General features: G+C 37.3%; 2 protein-coding genes across 3 annotated transcripts in view; one reads left to right on the top strand and one right to left on the bottom strand.

The window, feature by feature from the left end:
* Window positions 1–20000, top strand: part of LOC135224253 (calcium-binding mitochondrial carrier protein Aralar1-like) — a 273099-nt gene that overhangs the window by 35324 nt on the left and 217775 nt on the right.
* Window positions 11412–20000, bottom strand: part of LOC135224264 (uncharacterized) — a 47609-nt gene continuing 39020 nt past the window's right edge. For both annotated transcript variants that reach the window (XM_064263114.1, XM_064263120.1), the window contains exons 3-7: window positions 13445–13662; window positions 13080–13220; window positions 12431–12652; window positions 12089–12218; window positions 11412–11913 (exon numbers count right to left, since the gene is read on the bottom strand). In XM_064263114.1, the coding sequence (XP_064119184.1) occupies window positions 11744–11913; window positions 12089–12218; window positions 12431–12652; window positions 13080–13220; window positions 13445–13662 (881 nt within the window). In that variant the 3' untranslated portion in view covers window positions 11412–11743. The remainder of the gene's footprint in view (window positions 11914–12088; window positions 12219–12430; window positions 12653–13079; window positions 13221–13444; window positions 13663–20000) is intronic.

Raw genomic sequence — 20000 nt, 5'->3', positions numbered from 1 at the left:
GTCACACAAAACGTTTTGGGGTCGAGAGACAATTACTTTCATAAAAATTCTCTTTCAAAACAATGTCTAAAGAGAAATACAAAATACAATCACAAATAACAAATATTATTACGTGATTTAAGACAATAAAGGTATTTTAATATGAAAGGAATAATTATTTATAAAGAAAGCAAAAGTAAATGTCGTCACTTCCCAAAGATGACGAATGCTCAAACAGAAGGTTCTAGAACAATCTTGCGAAAAGATGATGCAATACCAGAGGAATATGGTGAAATTTCCACGTGACTTCTCGAGAAAGACGTACACGTTTGAAACAGACTCGAACGAGTATGATTGACAGGATTTCAAAACAAAACGGAGACTTTGAGCTTTCCTTATCTCGAGTGATGACAAGTTATGTAAACAAAATCGAGCATGCCTCGCGCTATGTACAATGCAAAAATTTCTCTCTCTTTTCACTTCTTAGTTATATTCACAACTTTTAAATTACGTTATGCGAAATCTGAATATACATTTTTAGAACATACTATAACTCTAGGCTAAACAAGGAATCTGAAAATATTGCAAACCCTTTTCCAACATTTCATGGTTATAGAGAAGAAATATGCGTTACGAAAGCAACAGCATATATATATATATATTATGATATATATATATATATATATATATATATATATATATATATATATATAGTGTGTGTGCTTATTTGGCCTGTGTGGGGGTTATATTTTAAGAACACACCTCTCCTAAGTGATAGTCAATATAGTCAATATGCATATAGGAAGCAGTTAGGTACCTGTGATGCTTTTTTGCATCTGATATGCCATTTGCAAGAGAACCTTTATAATGGTTTTGAGTGCAGATTGATTCAGATAGATTGTAGTGCTGTTTTCGATGTAGTAAATCATACGGCTCTTATATGTATGTAACTTCAGAATCTTGGAGTGGCTAGATATGTTTTGGGATTGATTTCCTTATTAGTAGGGGGCAATGTGTTGCTGTTGTTGGGATCTTTAGTGAACCAAGGTCTATTGTGTCTGAAGTTCCACAGGGTAGTGTTCCTGGCCCACTGCTATTTTTAGTTATATATACATATATTTATATATATACACATAAGTGCCGGAACTGGAGTTGAAAGATATATCACGAAGGAAGTAGTAGGGAAAGGCATCCTCGTCTTTTAAGAGTTTATTTCAATGCCGACGTTTCGCGACGAATTCCAAGTCGCATTTTCAAGGTTAAAAATATATAACATTTGCGAACATTAATACTCAATTTGATTTAATTTATATTTAATTTATATTTATAAAGTAAAAAGTTAAAATTCAACAGCACCTTCAAAGGCAAACAAATTACAAGTACAGGACTTCACTAAAATCTTAGAAACACCTACCTATTCAAAAGAAAGAGTAAGACTAACAAAAATAAGTAAAAACAGAGTGAGGCAAACCAGCTGCCCAAACTACGATATGAACAATTTTACAGAGGACGTTTGGGTGTTGAACGACGGTACAGTCTTTTTGATGATTATAGATTCGAAAATAGTCAGGTGGTTGTTGTTCCGCAGTTATTGGCCCAAGATAGAAAAATCCTTGCTGTCAATATAGGTTTTGCATGTTTTTGAATGATTACGTATAATAGATTGTTCCGGATTAGATAACCTACTACCTGTTTCTATGGCTTATGCCCCTGTGGGAATCTATTCGAACCTTCAACAGCCTCTTCGTGCATCCCACGTATGTCCCGTGATCACATCTCGGGCAAGTGTATTTATATACGACGCTGGACGAAAGCAGAGGACTGACTCAGTCTTTGACTCTAAACAGAGATCCAATAGTTAAGGGATTTTTGGGGATAATTTTCAAGTCCACAGCCGGAAACCTCTTTTGAATAATGGATGTGCATGCTCTCCTGAAGGTATCATCATGCAAGAAAGGGAAACTTGCAAACATCTTCAGCCTGTACAGTAGATACAGGTGTTGAATGCACATTTTTTTCCATTAGCAGTTTGTTTAGAGATCTGAATAAAAGTCGTAAAGGAAAACAATTATTATTAGAATATCTCACCAGAAAGGATATTTCGTCGTGAAAGCTCATTCAGTTTGGTGAGTGAGTATAAGCTCTATGGAGGAGGGTTAAAATAGAGTTCCGTTTAAAAGTAAAGAAACACGAACTATAAAAATTAATTCCCAAACCAGTAAATATGTTTTTTTTCTATACACACTTTTGTAAAAGCCTGGGTCACCTCTGGAAACAATAAGATCAAGGAAAGGAAGCCTGTTATTTTCCTCTTTCTCCATAGTAAACCTTATGTTTGGATGTTGTCGGTTGACGAACTCCAGAAAGGACTCTGCATGGCATTCTGATTTGCATCTTACTTCTGAGAAACATCCAATGACAGTGCTAGCAAATGCTGCACGGTTGTTAGATATTGTACGTAAGGCCTTATATGTTTATAAATGATAAAATCTGTGCAACCTGATATAGGTCATTTGTCCTTCTTTTATTAGAATGCTGTTCTCCGGTGTGAATGTCTTCCTCTGCAGGAGGTTTATCTCTTTTAGATCGGGTGGTTCGTGGTGGTAGGTTTCTATTTACTGACATTGTCAGTTATGACTTGTTTCAATAGAGATCTTTCACATTCACAGTTGATCTACGATCCCCTTTTCCTGCCGAGAGCAACTAGATTTGCTGAACAGCAGCACCAATATGCAGTAAAGGTGCCTCGCTGTCGAACTTCTCGGTCCCAGTAGTCCTTTAATCCTCACACCTTTGGACTTTGGAAGTCTCCCTGAGGATGTCGTGCAATTGGAACTTCAAGAGTTCAAGCGAAGATGTAATTCATTAGTACTCTAATGCCATTTTCTTGCATTTTAATACATTGTTATCTAATTATTAATTAATATTTTCTTTTAAATAAATGAGAGCTCCCTTTTCTGTATTTCCCTTTACCGTCTCTAACTTGCTAATGAGCACCATATTCTTTGCAAGCTTAAATTTCAAGTCAGTGGCCCCTGTGGGCTTGTTCCATATCAATAGGGCTCATCTTATGATTAATAATAATAATAATAATAATATAATAATAATAAAATAATAATAATAATAATAAAATAATAAAATAATAATCTATCTGCTCTGTATTTCCATTTACCTGCTGTTACTTCTTTCAATGAGCACCATATTCTTTGGATGCTTGAAATTAAAGTCAGCGGCCCCTTTGGGCCTGTTCCATATGAATTGAATAATAATAATAATAATAATAATAATGATAATAATAATAATAATAATAATTAATAATAATAATAATAATAATAATAATAATAATAAAATAATAATAATAATAATAATAATAATAATAATAATAATAATAATAATCTGAGCCTTTTGTCTTCGAGACCATAAGTCCAAAGGAAGAGACAAAAATGAACGTTGTGTTGCTCATTTTTATTCTCATCTGGAGACAGCTGCCTTCATCAGAAATACTTAATGATTGAGAATAGAACTACATTCCAAAATATAGTTAAGCAGAATACAAAATTAAGGATTAATAAAAAAAATCTACTAAAAGGAAAATTAACAAAGAAAATTTTCACAGATTTAGATTTTGTCCACGAAGTTGCTTACTTAAGAAACATTTTCTTGCTCTGCACTTCCACAAAATGTTGGTGGATGGTTCCAATGTTGCCATGGCCTTGAAGTTGGGTCCTTATAGTTGCCTCGTGAGCCTAATATAGCTTATTGAGAGGCACTTGCATGTCTCTCCTGATCACTCACAGTTGTAAACAATATTGGACCTCATTTCCTGGGATTCCTGGTTGCCAGGGCTTTTCCTCATCACAAGGTTGGTAACCAGATTAGGGTGCTGAAAAGTTTTAGTGATACTCATTTAGGGTGATTTTTGTGGTACTTTTTCAGTCATGATTTTTCGATGAATGTCTGCTTCATGTTTGTAAGCTATTCCGTTGTCAGTAATGTGATAAATTGTTACGAATTTTTTCTTGAAAAAATGGCCAGCAGCATCAAACCGTTAGTTATCATACATTCTCAAAATTCTTTATTTTGAAATTTTGACAGTCAACTTATTTTTCCAATTCTTAGGACCCATATGTTTAGTTATAACATGTCAGGTATCAAAGCATTTTCTTTAAGGCCTTTTATACCTTTTACAATCTTAATTGAGAGATTACCATCATGTCATATCATAGATCTTGTTTCCAGTGATAAAAATTTCCAAGTAGGCAGAGTTTCTGTAAAATGTAGATGTTGTCTATCCATTGCCATATTAAATGAGCTTTCGAAATTGACTTTACGTTTATATCTTGTGGAAAGAGTTCCATTTCTGTCCTTTATTGTTATGTCCAGTCATTCTCTCCTTCCTTTGTTGCCACTTATGGACTTGATATTTCCATCTTGTCTCTTGATCCTAATTTCGGTTTATCGTTTTCACAGGAAGAAAAGGTCTCCGATCTCTGTTGTATTGCAAGTTAGGGGTCAAAACAGTTTGAGTATCGCATAGAACTTAGATCTAACATCTATGGATAGATAGCAACGAAATTTCAAGGGAGGGAAATTCATGGCACAAGAAAATTCCAGTGGAAATTAGAACTGACTTGAGTCGAAACAGACATTGTCCAGTATCTTGAATGATTTTAGATAATAGGTAATGAAGTTTCAAGAGGAAGTTACTTGTGGACTTGGCGATGGGTGATTAAGGTTTTTAGGAGAGCTAGTAACTGGTTTATAATTTCAGGGCTCATGCACTGGATAAAGAAAGTTTCAAGTAATGTCTATCGCTCTGTAAGAGAAAGCCCTTTGGAAATCATGTCTGTTGCAGCGACTGATAGTGAAGAAGTGGCCTAAGTTGAAGGAAATGTTGTCGTTATGCAAGCCACGAGGCTATATTTGGAGGTTGGAGCTGCCATGAATGTGTGCTGAAAAAATGCTTTTCATTTTATAGAACTATACAAAATCGTTTTTGTTTTGTCTGGATCGTGACGCGTATACGCTCAATCTTACCCAGTCTTTCTATAAAGTGGCTCCGTACCCTTGATTATTTGTTTTTCGTTGTATTTAATTCATATTGGTATTTTGACTGATCAGCAGGTATAGCGTCATCATCTGACAGTGAATAGTCATTGCATCTTCCGTAGCTTTCTCATTGAGTCATGTTATTGTAGACGGGCTGATCACTTATAATGTTATTTTTTAGTCTTGCAGGAGTTAATACAATAGTTTCTGTCTCCATGATACCTTCTCCTAGGCCGATAGAAACTGATATTCCTTTACTTGTGACAAGGGGTCTGCCTCCTGAATGGATAAAAAATATAGGATTCGTTTCCATTTCTTGTAACGGTGATGCTTCTCCAGGGAATCTGTCACTTTGAATCTTTTACTGATAATCAGGAGTAAGGCATTGTCGATGCGTGTGTAGTCTTGTTCATGGCTTCAGCCATATTCTGTCGTCTTAAGGTCACACGAGTATTTTTTCAAATAAAGCAACATTAGTAACCAGCCATTTACAGCGTGTAGGATGTTGGATAGTTATTCCCCACCAGCATTTGACGCTCCATCGGATGGAGAAAAAGCTGGGAAGCGCTTGGAGAATTAAGATTTGTGCTTTGATTGACGGTTTTTTTGAGTGCACGCTGCCTTGTCAGTGTACATTTTATATTGATGATACTCTATCATGCAAATAGCACTAATGGGGGAGAAGGTAAATAAAACTACTAAATTATTTATTAACCATTTATCGTTTCACAATTGTTTATTTACCATCATGAAATCCTCAGAATATTTTAGTTTCCTCGTTTCCTCAGAAAAGGTCAAGAGCTCATGCGTTGCAAGGGCCTAAATTCAGGTAGAATCTATAGACACTTATACATTGTCTGGGCCACAAATCAGGTAGTGTCGTGGTTTTCCAAATTTGTTAAGTTTTGAAGGAGATGGCATGTAGAAGGGTTATTGTACATACTAGACTGGTGAACGGTGAACTAAAAGCTTTCCGGAATCAACATAGCCATATCTCTAATGATGTTCATTAAATGTCATTGGTTTTATATATATATATATATATATATATATATATATATATACATATATATATATATATATATATATATATACGTATATATGATATATATAAATATATATATATATATATATATATATAATATATATATATATATATATATATATATATATATATATATATATATACTATATATATATATATATATATATATATATATATATATATATATATATATATATATATATAGGCTGTTTTTTCATGTTTCGAAAAAAGACGTGTGTGTGTGTGTGTGTGTGTGTATATATATATTATATACTATATATATATATATATATATATATATATATATATATATATATATATATATATATATATATATATATATATAGACTGTGTTGAACTTTGTTAGAAAGTGGCGTGGGATTCTTCCTGCATGTAGGCCCTGTTGACATGGAACTGAAAGAGGTTACAGATACTAATGATTTGTGTCCTTAATGAGTAGAAGCTAATCATGTGAGGTTTAGGCATGGTAAGGCCGTCATGCAGTTTTAGGAGGACCCCCGAAGGCTGCTCAGGTAACTAGGTATTTTGGGCGCAGAGAAGGTTATTATTATTTTTTTTTGTGCTGGAAGTTACCTGGTCAACCTTCGCTGGTTTTATTGTTATTGGAAGATCCGTCGGTTTAATTCCTCCATCAACTTTTAAAATCCTACTTCTATTATTAACATAAAACTCTTGAGTTATGTTACACATAGAAATTGCATTCAAGATTTCAACAATACCATAGATAACAACATGTATTTATATATATATATTATGTACTCATATTTATATTTTACATAAATGTCATATTATGGTCACAACTTTAGTGTCCTTTGTTGGGCACATGTGATGCAGATATTGGTGGTCGAAACCTTCCACGAAATGTGGACTTTTCTTTCAGCAGTGAAATGTTGTCATTTTTAACCAAAGTTTTGATTAGTTTTCCTTGCAAATTTCAGTGTCATTTCAATTGAAAATGTCTAATATTTGCATTTCGTGGTAGATTTCGTTAAAACCACCTATTTCGATATGAGTGGACAGGGGAGCCTAGGTACTGATAATAAAGGGTCATTAGGACAGAGGCTCATCTGTTCAGAGGAAAGTTGATCGAAGCCCACTTGGTTCCTTCCATGTCCAACTGCCACAGATAGATCGAGTACACACAAGAAGCGCCGCTTTAAACATCTTCAGTCTGTTGAGTGTGAAATGTATTGAAAGCAAATACTTCTTGACCGTTTTGTACTCATAAGGCCTTAGTTTCCGTTGTTATTTGTTGTTGTAGATGTTGTCATTAATGGGGACTTGATACATTTGGGATAGCAGCCAAGAAGGAATACATTCAACTTCTTCAAAACCTGCCATGTTGTTCCTTCCCTTCTCGCCTCCCATTTGTATTATTATCTTCCGGCAGTTGGAACATACTGTATAATATATGTGTATGTCAGCGTTATTCTGTTTATTATGACTGATGTTCTTATTCTATGCCTAAATATATGGTGCCATGTGGAACCTCGTTTGGTTATTGTAGGTATATTCAAAGAGAAGACAGGGAAAGATAGAGCACTAGCAAATATTTCACACACGTACAAACAAACACGACTACTGCTGCTGACTTAGGCATCCCTGTAAGCTACGTGAAATCTCTGGTGCCATTTTGATTGGATGACGCTTTTGTCCTGATGGGAAACACGGAAGGTGAGAACGAGACGCTCTCATCGATTGGCCACCTCTCGGAATAGCTTGTTTCTTTGCTCTTTTGGATAGACAGAAGGTAGAAGGGTCATTATTGAATTGTGGTCATTCATAGGTTTGATTTATGCGTGGAAGAACTTAGTGTTTGTGTCTGACCTCCTAGGAACGATGGGAAGTGTACAAGTTGTCTGCGATGTCTGGAGTAGCTTTAAAAAGGTCAAGGTGCCACGAGTGGCGTTCGGGCTGTTATTTTTGAGAGATCACTACAGGGATATACAGGACAACACTAGCAACGAGCATTATAGTGTAACGAGCGTCTTATAAGACAAAAACACTTAACAAATGAAAATGAATTGTTAACAGATAGGATTCTCCCTTGGAAGGTACTTGGTAACATGATGAAGTGGAGAAGAGGGATTTCCTTCTAGCAGGCCATAAGAAAAGTCTGTTTCAACCGGGTCACTAAACTACGACTTTGTACACCTCGAGGGTATCGAACAAAATCTCACTCTCTCTGACGACGAAAGGATAGATAGATAGAGAGGTTGGTATGGTATACTTTTGGACTCTTGGGAGCGAGAAAGTGTAAGAATACAAAAAGGGGGCCTTTGCCAAGGATTGAAAATTGCATCCTTAATATTAGCATTGTTATCACCTGGAAACATTTCCTAGAGATGCTACGTACCGCTTGCCTCTTGTCGGATGCCTCGCAGAGAGAAGCTACAATGAACAAAGCCACGATAGATTAATATGTCCAGTAGAAACGTGTGAATCCTTCAGACATGAATATGTTTGGTGCACTACTGCAAATCGGCTGAGAAGTGAACGTTACCAATAACGCCAAGGTGCCACCTTCATGAAACACCTTACAGAAACCTCAACCGAAGCCCTGAAATAGAACAACTTACAAAAGGCTGAAATTGTCCAATGAACAGATTTAACCAATTCACTATAACCAAAAATCGGCAGATAACAGAAAACACCTCACTTAAGCTTAATTCAAGATTATATATATATATGTATATAATATATATATATATATATATATATATATATATATATATATATATAGGCAGATGCCACAAAGGAAGAGTAAAACAACGGAGTGGTTGCTAGGCCTTTCGACACACATTCCTTTACTAGTTAGTAAAGGACCGTGTGTCGAAAGGCCTAGCTACCACTCTGTTGTTTCCACTTTTCCTCCATTCATGATGTCCCATATATATATATATATATATATATATATATATATATATATATATGTATATATATATATATATATATATATATATATATATATATATATATATATATATATATATATATATATATATATATATATATATATTAGAGAGAGAGGGGTGGGGAGGGGGGGGGGGGGGGACATTACAGCCACGATGAAGGATACCATGCGAAAGGGACTCGACTAGTCACGTGGTACACAAACCAGACCCGCCAGACACTCGAGAACTAATCCAAGCGGCCCACCTCACTGTCCACAGTCTCGGTAAATCTTATCCCTGGAAAACTTTGTATCACATAAATACTCGTTTTCATAGCCAGGGGAAGCGCCGAATCACCTGCATGGCTTTGGGAAGAGTTCGAAGTGAATTAGGGTCATTTACACGCGAAGTAAGGGAAAATAGAGAAAACGAATACACTGAACTCAAGATAATACCTGAACATATTTGATTTTTCATAATTATTGCTCTCATTAGAAACTATGCCCATGAAAATATGCTATATTTAGATGTGTGTGTGTGTGTGTCTACCGGTGACCCATAGAAGTACATCTAACAAATAAACATGCACGCTCATATTATACATACATATACATATACATATATATATATATATATACATATATATATATATACTATATATATAATATATGAATAACTTGATCACGAAGTATATAAAACGTGGTGCTATGTATAAATAAAGGTTTTTGCCACGAAGGAAAAAATGAAAAGCGAGATAGCCAAGCACTTTCGGTCTATTTCGACCCTTTACTCAGGCACAACTGAGTAAAGGGTCGAACTAGACCGAAAGTGCTTGGCTATCTCGCTTTTCATTTTTTTTCCTTCGTGGTGGCAAAAACCTTTATTTATATATATAATGTATAAAATATACGTTTGCGTGCGCTGGTGCGTTTGCGTTTGTTTGTTAGATGTACTTGTATGGGTTCCCATTATTTATAGATATAATTGTTTTCCTATGTAGCCTACATGTATGGTTGTTATGTATGAGTTTCTTTATGCAAGGTGCTTCTAAGTTCATGAGGCGTATAAGAAATAAACAGATTTTTGAGAGAGAGAGAGAAAGAGAGAGAGAGAGAGAGAGAGAGAGAGAGAGAGAGAGAGAGAGAGAGAGAGCACATCACATCCCAGTGAAATGCGAAATGATTTCTTTATTCCTGATTATAGAAAACAGCGTAGTATCGACTGCGTGAGGGGTCGATATGTGCTGGAGGACAGACCCACTTGAAATTTGGAGTTGGTCTTTTTGTCCCTTATGGCGCTGAGTTGGGAATGGGAAAGCTCAATAGCGAGTCTCTCACCAACTGCCGTCATTCCGAGGGGAGTATTGCCTTCAGGAAGTGGTTGATGGCATGTTAGGGGAGGCAGTTCATTCAAACGCTATCAGATGGAATTGTTTTTATGTGCCTCGGAAGGAGGAGATGGAACAGGAGGAGAAAATGAGCCTCTCATTCATAAGAAGATAAATAGGACAGAAAGTCTTAGGATGAAATCAGTGAAGAATTTGCCACTGGGAAAAAACGTTCACTTCATAAATGTGTTGTTAAGGTTTCTGTATGGTGATAGTAATATTATTCCGTTAACTCTCCGGAATGTTTTAGTTATAAAATCTACTGATTCATGTTTACATAAATCGTGTGCCGTATGATGTTGATTTTGCTCCATTGTCGCTACTTTTGTTTGTATTTGCATGGCTTCCAGTTCGTGTCCTTTTTCGTTTCCTTCGTGTCCTTGTCGTTTGTTGGTAGTTTGGCATTAAACAGAGAAGTATCTGTGGGCCATAAAGCTCCACTCTTTAACAGATATGTACAGTGAGTTTAGACTGGCAATTTGTTGAAACCAAAATCGTCGCGTAAATGTTGCATTCTTTTTGGACAGAAGGAAAGACCAAGTTCAGTGTGGCATTTTCATGAGACTGATGTCATCTGTGATCTAAGTTTGCGAAAGCTACAGTTAGTCATCCATGCTATTTGACTTTGACTGAGATTACATTGTACTTTAAATGCTACATACAGATTCGTTATTATACATTTATTAAAGGACACATTGCTACAGTCTTATTTTTTTTCACAAACGGGTCATTTCTGTATAGAAGAAGAATGATTTCCTGACAGCATTTTCTGCGGCGGTTTTGCCTGGTCAGCGAATTGCTGCTGTAGCTTTTGAGATGTCGCTTGGTGGATAGCATATCGTTTCATGTGTGTTATAGATCATCATCATCATCATCATCATCATCATGATGTCTAGGCACTGTGATAGAATTATACATATATATTGTAATATGTTACTGGCGCGACTTCATAAGAGCAGATGTAAAGAAAGAGAAAAGATCAATGGAACGGGGCTGGCTGTATATCAGTACTAAGGTATAAAAATAAAAACCCAAATGGAATCATACATCTACTTCAGTTGCTTAACTGACGGCAGCAGACATCACTATCTGAAAAGTGCTACGGAATGAAGAGGTTTTTGCTGAAGTTCGTTCCTATGGTTCGCTTAATGATGATGAAGCCTTCGACGATACAGTTCGTTATTTTGTATTCATTCTTGGAATACGTGTTATTATAATTATTATATTATATATCTACACAAAATGCATAAATCAACATCACTTCCAATTATTTCTAGTAAACTTCAACTGTGAACCAAATAGAATGTAATAGAAATGAAGACATCATGAATTATTGATATAGATTGAGCCTATGTCCTATTGGAGGATCTAGGTTGTGGATTCTTCTATAGGGGGTAAAATCTTGACGCAGACTCTTGCCGAAGTGTGGATTCCTGTATTGGGGAAGCAGAGACGACCATTCTGACGGTATTGGGAATATTGCACCTCCCGGATGGTCTTGAAGGCATGGCGGGCGAAGATCTTGGCCGAAAAGATTCCTGTTGGCAAACAAAATAAGAGTAATGCCACGTGACAAAATGTCTATGGCTCATGTATACACACCCAATGCTCAGAGTCATTTCTTTTTAAGAATGTCAGTTCCATTGAGGAGGAAATGTAAGTAATGGAAATGATACGTTCTTCTTTTTGGAAGTAAATGGCAGTTTGACTAACCTGTTGTTTCTGCCACCAAACAAGTGAATTCCTGTTTCCTGGCAACATTGCAGCTCTGTTCCACCAGCATAGATGCAATGCCACGACCGCCATATTCTTTGTCAACGTTCAGCAGTTCGAAACTCAGAAACTAAAATGAAGAGAAACAAATCCAGTCCGTTATTGCTTTTGAAACTGGAATACATCGTGTGTGTTGTTCAGCATGATTATTCTAGGCTACATTTCAGATTGAGTCACGTTTAGTCAATTTTATTGTGAATGGAATGAGGCTTGACATGATATAGTTCAGTGCAGGACCATTTTTCATGTTCATTGCACATTCAGGTGAACGATGATATGTACCCTATCGACATTGTAGTTTCCATAAAAGTCGATGTCTCCCGCTAGTTGTGTCAAAAAGGAAATTATCCTATACATCTTGGGATCCTTTTTGGGGTCGATCCAAGCTAAGAAGTCATCAGGACCCGGGGGGTCTCCCCGTCTTTTGATGCTGTTGATAGCAACGCCAACGAGTCGCCCTTCGGCTGCTTCGTCTATTGCCATGACGGACACCCCGTGCGAGATCTGTTTCAAGGGAAAGGAAGCCAACATCGAAATCATCAAATATACGATCAACAACCGTCATTTAAGGAAGCTGACCTAAAGGTATGTTCGTTTTGCCAATACGGGACGACGAAGTTGAGTTCGGGGCGACCCAGTTCTCAATGAATGTCCCGGCTGATGTTTCACACTTGATTACTTAGGTTTGTCCTTACTCCTTTTTGCAGTCTATTACTTTTAAAACATGGTAAAAAAATACCTATAATGCTAAAAAGATCCATACTAGACACTACTTATTTCACCTTTCATGCACCCATTATGCAGGTATATAAATTATAAAGAGAACTACAGAAATGAGAAAAATTGCTGCTTAGGAGCTCCCCTTTGGAAAAACAATGCTTATAATTTCGTTATTTTAAATGATAAATTAGAAATGGCGAGATGACCATACCATATGTGGCAGAACTTTGGAGAGCCAGTGGTCGACTTCTCTTGGGCTGTCAAGGTAGAGAGCTTTGCCCAAAGGTTCGTCTTTGAAGAAGTGATTGCATAGGAGATCGACTGCTCTGTCTGAATATTCTTCCGTTAAGATCTGCAAAGACACGGAGACACTGTTGAAGTGTGCAGTGTGCTTCTTCGGAGGCATTGCAGACATCGATATCGCAATGGCTTTTGTCTTTAAAGCTTTCCATTTTGGGAAGTGCAAGAAAAAACAGTTCGCGTCATAGAAAAAAAAAGGAGACAATAATCTTGGTAATAAACTACTTTTGCAGAATTGACATTTCAATGAAAACGTATTTTTTCCATACTACATACTTTGAAAACGATGCTTTCGTCGTGCTTATGAAGTACGTCGGGTGGAAGCTCTGGTTCACTGGGTAGGACAGGGTCCTCCGGCTCTTGCAGGGTTTCGGCTCCTTTCAGGAGGGCATCTTCTTGAGACGTTGCTTGGTCTGAAGGAACACCTTCAGTAACCACTTCTGTGTCAACACCGCCCTCAGGATCACGGCGTCTTGGGCCTATTGGCGCTCCCACTGTATATATACAAAAAAAGATTTATGTGCCAACACAGTAGGGTGAATTGACCATGAGCGTAATGCCGGGTAATTTGGTGAATAGTAGATATATTAATCAATCAGATTTACTGGTAAAGATGCAATTACTCTTGTTGATTCAGGTTAGGTATGATTTTGTTGGGGTAAGGTGGGTGTCATCAACTTTACCAAAACTGTTGTTATTTATGTATAACTACAGATAATTAGCAATGTATGAATACAGTATTGTATATCTGTCTGTCTACCTATATATATAAATGTGTGTGCGTGTTTATGTATGTATAAAAGCATACATAGCCAAGAGGAATTTTAACCACCATGGCCATTCATGTGGAGATTTATATCACGTTAATATTCCCGTAATAGGAATTACATACATACGCGGACATGCACGCACGCATTTATTATATATATATATATAGTATATATATATATATATATAATATATATATATATATATATATATATATATATAAATATATAAATATATATATATATATATATATATAGATATATATATATATATATATATATATATATAATTACAATCTACGGGTCACTTTTCACCAGATATGTATGTGTTTTGTAACAACCACACCACCTTCTTAACTTCTCAGTTCCTTCAAACTTCGGCCACCCTTGTCACTACTGAGAATAGATCCAAATGAAGAACGGAATGAAGGTATTCTGATGCCCCATTACTTTGTAATGATACCTCGGAGGTTAGTTCGAATGTCTCATTTCTCCTTGTCATTTGGATCTAGCCTGAGTGGCAACATTTTCCAAAGTCTGAAGAAATCGAGAAGTTAAGAGATTATTGTGATTTAAAAATTTTACACAAGGACGTTACACATACACACACACACAATGTGCGTGGAAAGGCCTGCCCGAATACACATGGCAGACAGGAAGCCGGACAGGGACACTCTTGATTGGCCTTTTGATGAAAAGACCAATCAAGAGTATTCCAGGAATGCTCTTGATTGGTCTTTGGATTACACGTTCAGTATTTCTGTTCGCCTTCCTGTCTGATATATATATATATATTATATATATATATAATATATATTATATATATTGATATAATATATATTAATATATATATACATATAATATATATATATATATATATATATATATATATATATATATATATATATATGAATTTTTATCACATCACCGTGATTCATATACATGCATTTAGCTACAAAATGTCCTTTAACATTCAATTAGCTCTACCTCGGTATCAATATATTTACATATATGTTAACCGAGGGGGAATTTTTTAGTTGATAATAATTTCGTCCTCTCGTGGATTCGAACCAGCGCACAGAGGAGAAATCGGGACTTTAGTGATGTTCCCGATTTCTCCTCTGCGCGTTGGTTCGAATCCATGAGAGGACGAAATTATTATCAACTACAAAATTCCCCTTGGGTTAACATATATAAAAATATATTAATTCCTAGGTAGAGTGAATTGGATATTAAAGGACATTTGTAGCGTATGTGTGTATAGAGAGAGAGGGAGGAGAGAGAGAGAGAGATGAGAGAGAGAGAGAGAGAGAGAGAGATTTGGATTACTTTCATTATATATGAGAATAAAATAATACTTCCTATGCAGGCTCACTGAGCTGTTGGATTTTGGGCTTTTTTGTGTCAAGACTGATGAAAGGCGGGAATCGTACAAAAAAAGCAGAAGAAATTTGAGCTCAGATTGAAATCGGTGAAACAGCTTTAGTCTTCCACTGATACCGCTTTCGTGGAAGATTATGCAAAGGAAGTGGTGCAGGCACCGGTGTGGGGAGAAGAGCGAGATAATGGCTGTCATTGTGAGAAGAGGAGCGGTTAGAGATGTTCGTTATTTGTTTGAAGTAAAAGCTAAGATATATGTAATTATTAACAACGCATGTGCCTTTGCGTAGAAGGAAGTGAGAACACAAGAATATACGAAGCGATAATAAGAGAAAATTGCGCTGGATGAAAGCCTCTTAGATCGCAGCAGTTATCAGGAATAAAAATCATTTATAGATTAGTCCGAACCGAAAAGGGAATATGTCCATATAGGGAAATGACATAGGAATGAAAAAATGAGCTTTATAACCAATGCATGACAGGAGAAAAGTTCACGTATAGGCATACAAGAGGATAGCGAGGGTAGTCGAAAAGAAAACAGGGAAGTGGAAAGAGGCGAGAAATAAAAATAAGGAGGAAAGGCAAACAAGAACTCCAGGCCGAATCAATTGCTTTACAGGGAAGGAAAACCAGAGGGAAGGAAACGCTCGTGAACAACTGGATCTCGGACAAGAGACACTGCTGACTGAATTGAATGCAGGTCTGGATCAGCGGAGTCAGTCATTTGAAGATTTAAAATGTGGCGGGAATAAGGAAGGCCAAGTAAAATGACACACAAGAGTGGAAAGAGATATTTCAGTTTGAGAATGCTCGCGAAGTCAACGGTGAGGATGCAAGAGCGTAATTAAGAGATGGAAGAATGGAAATAAAGACACCTTGATTTAAGGTTACAAATGTGGGACTTGTGGCCTGGTAGTAAAGGTGAGATGAAATTCATGGATTGAAAGATAAATCTGGACGGGGGAAAGGTATAAAGGAACTACTGACTAAAGCAATAATTGTTCTTTTATCTATGGATAAAGGTTGATCGAGAAGACTACGAATTATATGGATATGAATTTACTTGATGTCTATACCAGGGAAAGTGGTTGGTAAGATGCAGATTGACGTTTTCTCATCAGGCATTGTCTTAGAAATTTGATACCTTGTTAGAGGTTATCGGAGCTTGCTGTGGGATTTTTTACAGCTTAAAAAAAGAAGACGGTTGCAGTATCCATGGAAGCCTACCCGATGGTATAGTGTAGTCCCCTCTGCTGCCGTGGTCATTGCTCCATAGAAAATGTTTAACTTTTCCCCCAGAAAACCCGTTTTATCGCAGACTGCCTTATGTGACCAGTCTGTTCGTTCGTTGGCTGAGGAAGGGAACTGACAGCATCTTCCAATGGCAAGCTCGCATCTGAAGCATCTTGCCGATGTTTTTGAAACATAGCCACAGCAAATATGACTTAATCCGCCACGACAATTACCAGTGTTATTTGTTGCTTGGATTTCTTACTTCGTTCAACGAAAACTAGTGTCTCTGCAATCTGACGCTATTTACTTTACTTAGTAAACTTATGATCCTGAGCATGTAGATCATGTTCTTATTGAGTGGAGTTTTAAGTTTATCACTGACATCACAATAAGAATGGATGGTGTTAATATGGAATTTTTTTTTTTGATAGATTATGTCTCCTGACACTTATGGAAGACAGGGCTTGGACCCCTTGTGAACATTCGTGCCCATTATTTGCGTATGTAGTATGTGTGTATGAAGGTACGTTATAGAATATCATTATTATAATATATATATATATATATATATATATATATATATATATATATATAGTGCATATGTAGGTGTAGGTGTGTTAGTAAGAATACTAACAATGAGTAGATTTGTAATTGTAAGTCATGGCTGTAAAAAAGGTTAGATAATGCATATGCAACGAATAGTAAATTTTCTTAAAGGTAAGCTATAATAATACTGTTTGAGACTGACGAGGATTCCATAGCACGGCTAAGGAAGGTTCCTTTAACTCATTAAATCTGCTTAGATTGTTTTGGGTTGTCTCCCCCCAGTACTTGTTTGGGTTAGACATCGCTTTGTTTCTCCGATTCCAGTGGTATTTGTCTTATTTCACTAGCCAGTATTTTTCTTAACCTGTGGGATTTTGACGCGCAATTCTTTCTATTGTCTTTTTCGCCGTGGCGGTTGTAGTGGGATATAACGTAAATTAATTTTAAGTTCGCGTGGTGGATCGCTCGACCGTCCTTGGTGTTCATTACTTTTCTTGGTGGCTACAATTATTCGAATGAAGATCAAAGATGGTCTCGAGACCAGAGATTGTCTGACACGTAAAATGTCTCTTGGAAGGTTAAGACTTTTTATTATTTTGAATTTTTTTTTTTACAAGACCTTCAGGTAACGGAATTCCCCCCACCCCCTCATTACAACTAGTATATAGTCGAATTACTTCATGCAGTGCACTGTAGGCATTACGTGGGCTTATTTGCAGCGTCCCTTCGGCCCCATGCTGCAACCCCTCTCATTCCTTTTACTATGCGTATATTCATATCTCTTTCTTCTATCTTACTTTCCACCGTCTCCTAACAGCTGATTCACAGTGCAACTGCGAGGTTTTCTTCCTGTTACACTTTCAAACCTTTTTTTACCGTTTCAGCGCTGAATGAGCTCACAGAGCTCAGCGCTTGGTCTCTGGCCGACATTCTGTATTGTGTTCTATTCTATTTATCTGATAGGCCCTCTAGGGGTATTCGGAGACAGTACCTGGGAGATTATGGAGCGTGAACTTCCAGTTGAAATATTTGGTTGGTTTCAGCAGTTGACAGTGACTGACAACATCAACAAAAAATCAATTTAGTTTCTTTGTCTAGGAAAATGACTTGTAACCACTGGACACCCACCTCGGTCAAACTCTCTCTCTCTCTCTCTCTCTCTCTCTCTCTCTCTCTCTCTCTCTCTCTCTCTCTCTGGCTCTCTCTCCCAGTGTTTGCGTGCTCATGTTGTAATCTGTGAGACCAGTGGTCAAGTCTCGAAATAGAATAGGGACTGCATGGGCGCCCTCCATAAAATCCAGTGTGGCTCTGTTGACCTTTGCAGTAAAAATTTACCTAGTCGTTATTCGACAGTTTTGGGCCGTAACTGGGTAAAGAGAGGGAGAGATAAACGCAACTCGTGAGCGCTGTTATCCTGTGAAAATGTGTACCACCAAAACAGGATATCCTAGACGAGGTAATCTTCCATCCACTGGGCTCACTCCCACCCAGGGTCAGGGTGTTCATAAGGTAATCTCACACACGAGAACAGACTTTGCTGAGGTACTGAACAACAAAAGTAAACATTTAATTGTTTACTTTTGCTCCACGATAGAGTTTTATTAAATGTGAATCTCGTTTTCATTATATGAAAGTTCGGTGCTTGGCGACAATCAAATCAAGATTAGATTATTGATAACCATGTTGTTTGAAGCGAGTGATTTATTGAGTAAAATCTCGGGGTTAGTGGGTCAGCGGAGTGAATATCCTTCATATATTATAAAATATTATTCTCTATTTAGTCCAAAAACTTTCAGATACCCGAAGAGGCGAAGGAAGCTCATTTGAACTTTTGACCTTTTTAGGTTTGGGTCCTGCTTTATTCCTTGTCAGCTGGGTCTGCTTGCTTCTTGGGATTTCTGAGAGACGGGATTTTGTCTTGTTTTTGACGGTTACGACTCGAATCTTGCTCAGAGATTAGTTGTTCTTGACGAGTACGTCTCGGATCATGCTCAGAGATTAGTTGTTCTTGATGAGTACGTTTCGAATCATGTTCAGAGATTAGTTGTTCTTGATGAGTATGACTCGGATCATACCCAGAGATTAGTTGTCAACAGTACAGTGCGTTCTCTGGCTCTTTCTGTTGCTGGGCCTCTTTTGGCCTTTTTGATTTTTGTCTATACTTGCTATGACCAGGGTTTCAGGTTTAGGCTTAGATTTTCTCTTGATACAAATTTTTTTTTTTTTTCCAATTGTTATTCTTGTGCCGTTACTCCCTGGAGCAACTGTTGTGAATTTTAATTGAAACTCGCTGTAAAAAGGAAACCACGAGAACAGACATTCCTGTAGAATCGAGATGCTCCACTGTGTTCGCCTTCACCATCACAGGCGAAGTTACTGTTTGTGTTTTTTGAGGGATTCTTCAAAGGGAGTGAGTGGGTGGGTGGGCATGCGGCTCCCTTGGACCAGAGTTACCGCAAATGTCTCCCTTTTGGTGCCAGGAGTCAATCAGTTCGAAATCTCGGCCTTCTGCTCGTGCACCCGGTGCTTCCAGTTCTTGCTTTTTAAAACTAGCCATTCATGTGAAGTATACTGCACAAGCTTCACTACTTGTGTGTGTGTGTGTAAGAGAGAGAGAGAGAGAGAGAGAGAGAGAGAGAGAGAGAGAGAGAGAGAGAGATTTTCAATAGAGAGAACTGAAGGAACGTTATCGTATCGAATGGTGGTTATCAAGGAGAGAGGGTAGTCGTAGCCAGAGCAGAGAGGTAGTAATATTACGGCAGGGGAGATGAGGGAAGGAAAACGGATAAGAGTCTGGGCAGGAGGAGGAGGAGGAGGAGGAGGAGGAGGAGGAAGCATTTGTGTCGGCAGCAGTAGAAGCGGCGGCGGTGGTGAATCAATACCCCAGCGTTGAGTTGCCCTGTTAC

Source organism: Macrobrachium nipponense, chromosome 20 (assembly GCF_015104395.2).
Source record: "Macrobrachium nipponense isolate FS-2020 chromosome 20, ASM1510439v2, whole genome shotgun sequence".
In the NCBI taxonomy this organism is placed as follows: domain Eukaryota; kingdom Metazoa; phylum Arthropoda; class Malacostraca; order Decapoda; family Palaemonidae; genus Macrobrachium; species Macrobrachium nipponense.
This window is presented reverse-complemented; position numbering and strand designations above follow the sequence as displayed.